Source organism: Apis laboriosa, unplaced genomic scaffold, assembly GCF_014066325.1.
Source record: "Apis laboriosa isolate Shangri-la unplaced genomic scaffold, ASM1406632v1 scaffold38_cov145, whole genome shotgun sequence".
Classification (NCBI taxonomy): domain Eukaryota; kingdom Metazoa; phylum Arthropoda; class Insecta; order Hymenoptera; family Apidae; genus Apis; species Apis laboriosa.
The window spans coordinates 1,002,288-1,013,986 of NW_025223092.1; the positions used below are offsets into that span (position 1 = coordinate 1,002,288).

Below are 11,699 nucleotides of genomic sequence, written 5' to 3' on the forward strand. Positions count from 1 at the left end.
ATCAAATAGTTTTTGTTACAAGAATTCAATTTCTTTTAGAACAAACTAGGATCAAAAGTAACAATTCAAGATAATAAATATAAATAATTAATAATAAATAATTAATAAAATAACTTTTGGTAGTGTTTTAAAATTTTTAAAATAATAAATATAAATATTATGCAAAAATAAAAATACTTTTTTTTTCTTTTTTAATTCATTTCAATTCCTTTTGAATGCAATATTGATTCTTACTTAATTACTCATTAGTAAAAATTCGTAATCAAATTAAAAAAGAAAATTATTTAAAATTTTAATTATAAATTATATGTAGTAAATTAATAACAATATAATTACAATTTTTTAGATATTTTCAATAATTTGAAAAAACCATTTAAATTAAAAATTAAATTGCAATGTTACAAAAGATAATTTTTTCATTAAAAAGTAAAAATCATCTTGATTTTTTTAAATTATATTTTTTGTTTTAGGCTTTATAATCATAGCTTGCGTTACAAATTTAATGACCATCTTATACCATAATTTTAAAATGATCTCAGAAATCTAGAATCAATAGAATAAGAATGTTTTTGTGAAAAAATATTTTTTATATATTTTTCAGGAAAAAAATGAGTGATAATTTATATTTTACGATTTTATGAATAGAATTCAAATAAACCAATATCAAAGCAAATATTAATTTTATATAAAAAAATAAATCAAGCAATTATATAATTAATATATTAATTAATATATTAATATATATTATGTATTATTTATTTAACTAATAATTTTATATATAATAGAAAAAATCTTATATAAATTATAATTAATATAAAATAAAAATTAAAATGTTTTATTAAGAATTTAATTATTTCATTAGTAATAACTTAACCTAACCTAAAGTACGTAGCTTTGTAACATAGCTCCTATAGCTCTATCTAACAGAAAAGAGCATCATTCTGTTGACAATTTTTTATTTTTTTTTTCGTCCATTTTTTTATTTCCCTCACATCCATTACTTGAATTGAATGAGTTTGAAAACATAATTTCTTCGCGTCAAAACAAAACGTTGAACGACACTTGGAGAAGTTGGTAAGTGGCAGCCGGAATTGACTCAACTTAATTTATTCTTGAGTTTGGCCGAGTTGAATGGTCCTCTCTCCTTTCACTTCGTCGTTCGTTAAGCAGCCGATAAGCAGAAGTTTCCAATTGGCCGGAAATCTCTTTTCACCTCGCACGTTCCTTCAGGGCCTTATTTATCCCTTTCACTGTCGGCCATTAGCGCTCGATATTCGATGTAATGAAAAATACTCAATCCTTCGTTCATAGCCCTTTTCAACAGTCATCCTTCACCGGAACCGGAATTATTATTTCTGATAAATATCTTCCTTTACTTGGGAGACTCGCTTTGTATGATTTACTTGAGTTTTTTTTCTTTCTTTCCTTTTTTTTTCTTTATTTCTTATCTCCTCGAACCTCTTCCGTTTACTCGGATACTTATGTATAATTTATGAATGGAGATTTAGATTCTATAGGATTACCGAACAGACCAATAATCCGGAGATGTACAATTGTTATTTTGTTTGAATTATATCTGGTATTTATGATATACGATTTATTTCAAAATAATAAAAAATAAATTACGGAAAAGATAAAAAATTTACAATTTTTTTTTATTTATTATTATATCTCGTATGAGTATGATAAATTGTTAGAGAATTTGTAGAGAACAATTTTTTTTTTTTTGCTACAATATATATATATCATAATAGAAATCGTTTATTTCGTTATACAAAAGAAAACTAATGAAAAATATTGAACTTTTACAGATTAAATTGATCAAAAATAAAAATTGATTAATTTATATCATAAAAAGTTATAGTAAAAAATTATCGAATATTAAAATATTTTATTTCATATCAAAATCTTTTAAATCATAATGAAAAAATCAAATGAAAAATATGAAACAGCAGTGAATTTTTGTATACAAACATATAAATTTTATTAACGTTATTATTAATTTAATTAGATGTTAATTTCTTAATTAAAGTTGAATATTTTTTAAATAAAATAATATTTTATTAAATACATATTATCTACACAAAATTTTTTATTTTTATTTTTATATTTTTATTTTTATTTTATTCTAGATTTTTAAAAATCCTGAAAAATTTAGTTACATAAATTTATTATGTAAGTGAATATTATGAATATTTTTTCATTATTGAATGAAGATTTTATTAAATTAGATTTTCTCTATGTATATATTATTTGTATATCTTATTTTGTAATTTTATTATATTTTTTATTATATTAAAATTTATTAAAACATTATTTTTATTCAATAATCAAATTGATTTTTCTCAAGTTGTTCAACATTACTGACGTAATTTAAATTTCAATTGATTAAAATTGAAATTAAGCAATTTGATTTTCAAGTTATAAATAATATAAAAGAAAATTGTTAAAAATATTATTATTAGTCTTTATAACTAAAATCGTATTATTTGTGACAAAAAATCCTAATAGATTCAATAATGGATTAAAATAATTATATTATATAATTTATTTATAATTTAATTAATTATCATAAAATAATTTCTATTAGATATATATTTCTATAAAAAAAATAAAATAAAATGAAAATATATCTCTCAAATATGAAAAATATAAAAATTATCTAGAAAAATTCTTATGTTATATGATGTAAAAATATCATTTAAAAAACAAATGATTTAGTATTGGTTTTTGTCTCGATTTACTATAGATTTTATATAATAAACACGAAGTTATCACTAAGAACATGTATTTTGATTTACAATTTTTTTAGATTTAACATTTTTGACTAATAACACTTAATTTTATTTATTATTTACTATTAATAAAAAATAATTTTTTTAGTGTAAATCATGGACAATTCTAAAATTGAAAAATTCGTCAAAACTTGAAATAAAATTTTATCAATTTAAAAAATAAAAATATTTTTCTTTAATTTAAGTCAAATTATAATTAATAGTAATCAGAAACAATTTTTTTAATTTTTTTAAAATTCTTACAAATAGATTTTTCTCTTGATACAAAATCTTCAATTATATAGAATTATATAGAATTTTAATATATTTTGAGAAATTTTTCGAAAAGTCAAAAATTGTTTTTTTCAAATTCAATATGTTAATTAGATTTAAATATTAAGTAATTTAAGTTTGTATCAAGTGAAACAAGATATAAACGGAATGAAATATTTCTATTTCTGTCACGTTGCCCTATTTATGTCATTCTGTCACCATCTCACCGTCTAACTTCAATTATTTCTATAATTTAATAAATAAACTTTATTTTCGTATACTAATCTTTCTATTTATTTTGATATCCTACATTCTCCCATGAATATATTAACCATATAATATTACATAATCAAGATTATTGATTCAAGAAATTCAATTTAATTAACGTTCCAAGATATAGCGTTCATTTTGCCTTGCTGTCTTCGATAAGAATTGATACTCGATTCGATGAGTCAAGTGATGTCATTCCTCGTATACTTCTGCTTCCTCTTTCTTTCTAGATAATGCTATCTGCACTTATTGCAGGAGTGGATGCCTCGAAATGTGGAACTACTCGAAATAACCGTGATCGCGAAATGGTAGTTCCACGCTTACAATAAAGCCCTGATGCTTGTTTCAAACGAGTTCCAACGTCGTGAACTATTTGATATAATCGCGACTTTGGAAGCATTATGCATCTTCCACGAAGATCTTAAATGCGATTGCAATACACGCTTGTAAATTGCGTGGAAACACGGGCCGTGAAATCGTCAAAGAATAATTGAAATCAGTGATATGGATGCACCTTAGAGAAATTGCGTCTCTCTGCTGCTCTAATCTGCGTAAAACAACATGGAGATGAATGGGTAATTCTGTGAAAATTTTGTGGAGTATAATTTGACGAGAAATACGAATCACGATATCGTCGTATATTTGTACAGTTAGAAAAATATTTTTGAAATTTTATTTAAATTAGGATGCTAATATTGATGGATATCACTTTAAAGTTTATTTCTCTTGGTAGAAATTTTATTTTCTTGGAACAAGAACTTGATTTATCTTCGATAAAATTATCTTCTCTAGAGGATAATGAAAAAAGGATTCAAGAAAAATAAGAAAATAATTATAAGTCAATAAATTAATATTTTCAAAATATTATAATGTATAAATGAGTAGATAAGAAAATTATAATATTTTATAAGAAAATATTAGGAAATTTAATTCTTATGATATAATAAGAAATTGAAAGATAATAAAATATAATGAAAATATTTAATTACTTTTCATAATTACCATATTTAATTTTTTTTTTAAATAATAATTTTAAATAATAAACTATAATGTTTTTATTTTATCCTTTCTTTTTTCTTTATTTTAAAATTTTTTTGGTTTCGTATTCATCCCTTGATTATATCTGAGATATTGTGAGGAAATATATTTCTGATGCATTTACAATATTAACATAATGCATTCCTAAACTAACTAAACTATATTCTAAACTAATTTCTACATTATTTTAGAAATAATGATAAAACTTCAAATAATAATCAGATAATAAAATAATATAAATGATTTAAAGTACCATATAAAAGAACTATTATTTTATTTTTATATAATTTTTATATAAAATAAAACAAAAATCTCTTCTTCTTTGATTCTATATCTACCAATCAATTTTCAAATATTTTATTTAAATATTATCCAAGTTTGTCCCTACAATTTTAATCTCCAATCTGCTATTTCGTAATCGAATTGAATCTGATCTCCATTCAATAACTATTTAAATATCGTTTAAGGTACAAGCAAAGAACAGAATGGGACTTAATTAGAAACACTTGGTTGCAATACGATGATCTCTCCGTGAATGGTTATCAAACGGTCTGATTACCACTGGAAAATTCAACTGGAATGTCGCTCGGAGGCTCGAGGATAATTGATTTCGTCTAAAGCAAAGCTGGCGGAGTTTCATTCAGTATACGAAGCTCTGTGCAAAGGTTATTGCGTTTGCTCCAATTATTCATTAACTTTCACGGTAAAATTAACGGATAATGAAGCAGAGGAAAAGTTGAAGTTAAAGTCGCAATTCATCCCTAGTGTACTGAATCGAAGAGGGCGCGCCCTCTTGTGTTACACGTTTTCATAAGAAATCTACTTAATGGATCTCGAAATAACTTAAGTAGGAAACTGAAAATACAATTGTTATTTCCTTTATATCTGTATTTGTATTATAGAAAGATCATAAATTGAGGAATCAGATTAAATGGAGCATTTTCAGATTTCGCGTATTTCCATCATTAACGAAGTTATACATACGTATAAATTTAGAATACTTGTATCGATTGTTATATCTTATTATGTTTTTGACTTATTTTATATTATAAATTGTAATATTATCAAATTGAAGATAAATAATTTTAGCAATTGTTTATAAAAAAATATTATTCTTTGATTTTTAATATATTATGTTTATTATACATTTCGATAATTTTTTTAATTTATTGTCATCACTTGAGTTGAATATAAGGATTTTGCTTGACAGTTGATCATTAAAAAGTTATTAATAAAATCTTTTCTTTGAAATTATATGTTTACGTTAGTTTTAATCAGATTAGTTTTAATCAGATTTATTAATATAAATTAATAGCCGATTAAATTGAATAACTCAATTCAGCTCAAATTCAAACTATTAAATCTATTAATTGAATAAGTTTTTATTTAATTTTAATTTGGTAAGATTAAACTTATATCAATTGATGTCACAAAAATTTATTAAATTTTTTTACGCTATATATTGTGTTTAGATTAGATTAAATTAATAACTTTTTAATAAACAATTAATAACAACAACTGCCAAATAAAACCACAATATTATTCAGTATAATGATTTTGACAACATGTTAAAACATCATCAAAGTCGGAAGATGATACCTTTTTATAAATATTTACACAATTTTAACTATTAATTTATTTATTTAAAAATCTAAGATGTTTATCTTTTTTAATTTCAAAAATAATTTTTTAGATTTGTGATACTCTACTTAGTGAAACTTAAAAAATGTTAACTTAAAAAACCTAAAAAATCAAACGAAGCTTCAAAAATAAAAGATTTTCAGTTTCTAAGAAAAAAAATATGTTATATCTATAAAATGATTTAGTTTATTGGAATATTATATTATTATAATTAATTATTATAATTAATATTATTATAATTATTATTATAATTATTATAATTAATTTAAAAATAATTTCAATACTTTTGTTTTTCTTTCTTTAACAATCCAATAAACTAATTTGCTTTTAATACTATATCATAAAATAAGTAATCAAATTTTAAATAACATGTTAAAGTAAAAAAAATTTCTAATGCAAACTTTAATAAATAAACTTTAAATAACATATATGTATGTTATTTTTGATCTTTAGAATCGATTTTTGAAAACTATCCCAAATATCAATATTCTACAAATTTATAGATATAAATCACGAACACGAAATTTCTGTGAATAAGAATATCAACTATTTAATCTTCATTCGTCAATTCCTCTTTATTGTATTATAACTATTCAAATATCAAATAAAACCAAAAATCGTTCAGAAATTTTATAGAAATTATATAGACAATAAAATAATTTCAAAAAGAAAAGAAGAAGAAGAAGAAGAAGAAAAGACACATGAAAAGAAAACATAAAAAAGAAAGATAAAAAAAAACGATTGTCATTGTCGTATAAATTTGCAATGTGTTCTGATCATTGATATTTTCGCCAAGTTCGCGATTCACATCCTGTTTGTCTGTGAAAAGGAGACAGCATAGCTTGCATCCGCAAAAAAAGTAATATTTCACCTGAATGGGAGAGATCGTAAGGCCAATATCAGCGTATATCGCCGGTGACAGGGTGCGTTTCAAAAGCGGATTAGTTCCGGTATTGTATTTACAGGTGGTCGTGAAGTGAACGGCTTAGTTGCAAAATTGGCCGTGCGATTCGTGATGCATCATAACTCCACGACATTCGTCGTTTTCCAGTCGGTTTTTTGAAAATTCCTCATCGAGAAGGACTTTCGTCGAAAGAGTGGCAATCAATGATCTCGAAAACTGATTGCTGAACATTTTGGAGGAAGACAATTTTATTTCGATTTTTTTTTCTTTTCTTTCTTTTTTTTTTTTTTTTTTTTTTAAGAGAGATTGGCAATAATTGCTCGTATGATTGAATGAAAAGAACTCGGTACATATGTAATTAATTGTTTTATTTTAATTGTTTCGAATGAAATTTAACTGGTTTTGTGTAAAAACAAGATTGATTGCACGATGTTCAAACGTGATTTATGAATTCAGATTAAAAGCTAGAATATTGTCACAAATTTGTATTAACACATTTTCCTGAAATTGAGATTGTAATTTAAACTGTGTGTCAATTTATCAATTTTATTAATATATGGTATTTAGGATTTTAATATGTGATATTTAGGATATTAATAAAAGTGAATAAAAGGATGACCATTTTTCGAGATGAAATTAATTATCGATCAGCTGCTTTTAGAACGAATAATGACTTATTACTGGAGGATTATTTTAGAACGGTATAATTATGGAGAAGAGAAATTTCTTTATCATGTTGGATCTTTTAAATTAATTAAAGGTATTAAATAGGCTTTGATTATTTTATTTCTATTCCATTTATTTAATATTATTCCCATAACATATATAATGAATAATGTAAATAATGTAACATATATAATGAATCGATATTTGATAAAAAATTTATTTAAAAAGAAAGAATTCTACTTCCTAATAATTTTGAGTTTGTCTTTTTCAAAAATATTTTTATATCATGTAACAAATAGAAAAATAAATAATAAAAATATAATTTCTCAAAAATTTTGAAAAATTCAAATTTAATTGTAAAGTTTCTCAATCTTGAAATTTGGAATCTTTAAAGTTTAATCCAGACTGAAAGATATTGAAAACTAATAACTAATAATTTCAAATAATTTACATGTAATATCTGATAACATTATCCGATTATTCACATAAAATGTATGCAATGTCATATATCCATATTTGACAATATATTTAACTTAAAACGAAAATTAAATTGTTAAGTCGATTTATCATGAATTAATTATTTAATAGATATTGCTTTCCTTCATAATTGAATGGTATTGATATTTATACTATTAATTTCGAATTAATAACAAAATAAAAAGAAAATTCGATATAGCTACATCATAGAAAATAATTTTTTATATCTACATAAAAAAATACCTAATATAAAAATTGATTATATTTTTATTTCTAATAAATATATATATTATTATTTCTAATTATATAACGTATATATTTCTGATATATTTGTATATTATAAAATGAGAGCATTTATTAAAATTTTTTTTTATGAATAACTTACCGAAAATGTCATTTGGATAAATTAGGAGAGCTATTAACACCATTAGAAGCGCTTTTTGCCGATCCACCATTTTGTCACGGTCATCGATCCACCTGCAACAATGGAAAAAGTTAATCAAATGTACGGAAAAAAGGTAACACATCCATTATAATTAAATCACAACAATTAATTCTTTTTTTATTTATTAACGAATGGAATAATTAATTTTAACTTGTTAAAATTCCTGTCTCATTGTCGTTATAATAATATAAATTAAAACTTTTTTTTTGTTTGTGTATTGAAATTTCGCAAATATTTCATTTATTTCATTTAAATATGTTGAATTAATAATACAATAAATAAATAAATAAATAAATAAATAAATAAATAAATATAGAATTCGAATATAAATAACTTGAAATCGATTATATATTTTCACAAACTTTGTCAAATATCTTTCTTATTTGAAATAATATGAGAAAATATTATTTAAAAAAATTATAGGATTTTAAAAAAATACATATTATGAAAATTAATTTGATGATTTTCATATTATAAATACCTTTATATATTTTCAACATTTCAGAGTGGTTAAAAGAGATCTAAAGAATAATTTTTTTTTTTTGATCGACGAATTTTTTATGCAAAATTTTGATAAAATAACAAATATAAAAAAATAAAGATATATTTTTTTTAGAATTAAAATTATTATTTTTAAGATATTTATTTTATAATTCATGTTAACATTTTCATTGAATATAATACATGTTCGAAATGTTTGAAATGAACATCATATTGATACAATCTTTAAATTGTTATAATTCTTATTCGTCTTATTCGTCTTAAAATTTATTTGTGAATGAGTCATGCAACTATAATTTTGATTTGCATTTTAACTATGATTTGCATTGGATATAGAATTTTTAATGCAACATTATTTATTTCTTTCAATTTTTTATATCATCCCTTAATCATTCAATGCAATAATAGCGAATGAATTAGTTTAAATTTTATTATATAAACTTTGTATTTTGATTAAAATCTTCTTATTTCCCCTATAAATGAAAATCTATCTATTTAATTGTTGTTTAAATCAAAATTTTATGTTGATTATTTTACTTATTTACTCATTTTACTAACAAAAAAAGTAAGAAATCAACAGATGTCGAAAGTTCAAAATATTACTATTTACATTTATTTACTTTTCAATATTACGAAATTATAATTTAATTCCTAATGAAAATAATAGAATAAATTCAAATATCTCAGAAATGTACATCATATGAAAATCACCCATAAAAGTCTTCATATATTATCTTACAACAGAATCTGATTTCAAAATCCTGATTTTGAATGAAAGTTCATGCGTACATAATGAGCTATATATAGAGAAATTTTTTTTTTTTAGAAATAGTTTTATTTTTTCAAATTGTTGAATATAATTTTGTTTAAAAATTTTTTTTCTTTTATCTCAGCATTATATTTAAAATTTTGTTTTATTTTCCCATGCAGAAATACATTAAAACTTTGAACATTGGTTCATATTTTAAAATAATATTTTGTCAAAAAATATTACACTTTATATAACCCATTATATATTACATATTTATAAAATTTCATTAAAAATAAAAAATTTCAAATATAATAATTAGTATTTATATACTTGATATTCATTATTTTTTCGAAATCAAATATGAAAAATTAAATATTCCTTTTAAAGAAACAAAATTGATTTCTATATCTATATAAATTTCATTTATGCATTCATTTTTCAATTACTATATTGTGTAAATATTTTTTAAATTTTACAATTTTCGTACACAATATTTTTTCGTATTTGAAAAAACAAAGATATGTTAGATTTAAACAAAATTCGTGAAACTACATATTATCGAAATCAAATTTTTTTTATAATGATTATTAATTATGATCTTTTTAAAATTATTCAGAACACATTATTCATATTAATTAATATGACATCACTAAATATCTCGTTGTGGTTTTCAAATAGCTATATCCCATTCAAGAACTTGATTAAGTGCGAAATAGTAAGATTAAGGCAGAAAATCTGCGATCTGCTTCAATTTAATTCCAATTCGTTTTGTCCTTTACGAGGTATAGTAAAAGGAGCTTGTTGGAAATAAAAAAAAATAAAGATAAAAAAGAAAAAAATTGGAACTTTTTTTTTTTATGCTAATCGTAATATAGTTCGATTCGAGTAGAGTTGAAAAACTGAAAGAAACTTTAAATCGAATTAAAAGAACAAAAAAGATATTTTGTAAAGTTATAAGATATAAACTATTATTCTTTATTACTTTTTTAGGGAATAATTAGATTATATTAGATATATTTAATTAAATAATTAGATATTGATTATTAAATATCATTCTATATGAATAAATAAATAATAATAATGATTTTTTAACATCTTATATCGATAAATAAAATAATAGAATAAAAAATTTTCTTTAATATTTTTAAATTATTTTGATTTCATTCTATAATATCTAAAGAAATATTTAGTACTCAGTTGTTCCAAAAGTTCTTTTTGTTTTTCTACAAAAATTAAATTTATCTAATCTAAACTAATCCTCCATCTTTTTGAAACTATTGAAGATACAGTCAATAGTAATCATTGTAAATTGAACGTGAAAAGTTCTGCAACGTCATTTTTTGTTGAAATATCTAACCTAATCCTCCATTATTTTGGAACTATTGAAAATATAATCAATAGTAGTTATTGTAAACTAGTTAAAGTTGAATATGAAAATTTCTGCAGTTATTATTTGTTGAAATATCTAATGCTCGAAAATTGTAGCATAATTTAAATTTTAATTTTAAATTAAAAATTTTAAATTTTAAATTAATCAGTATTTATTTTGAAATTTGAATCTCTGTTTATTTATTGATTAAATTCCAAACCTTTTTTGCATATAAGTATAAATCAAAATATTGGCATTTTTATCTTGCTGATTTGTAGAAACTATTGATATCCGATATTCATTTTTCTAAAATTAAAATTTTAATTGTAGGGATAATGAATAATAATTTTTATAGTTGAATAATTTTTTATTGCATGTTTTTATTTGTTTGTATTTATCATTAATGTAAATCTTTTAATCTTATATTCTTTATATGCAATTTTTCTTATACTTTCAATAATTTTTAGCTTCTAAAATTATATAATATTATATATATAATATTTTCTGTTCCATTCCAATACTTACAAGGCAATGTGGGATTATATATTATATAAATTCCGAAAATTTAAAAAATTATAAAATTTTGGGAA

At 21.5% G+C, this 11,699-nt stretch overlaps 1 protein-coding gene across 1 annotated transcript in view; it reads right to left on the bottom strand.

The window, feature by feature from the left end:
* Positions 1–8,498, bottom strand: part of LOC122715541 (lachesin-like) — a 101,269-nt gene extending 92,771 nt beyond the window's left edge. The window contains exon 1 of the mRNA XM_043937809.1: positions 8,429–8,498. Coding sequence (XP_043793744.1) covers positions 8,429–8,498 — 70 coding nt within the window. The remainder of the gene's footprint in view (positions 1–8,428) is intronic.
* Between the last annotated feature and the right edge of the window lie 3,201 nt (positions 8,499–11,699).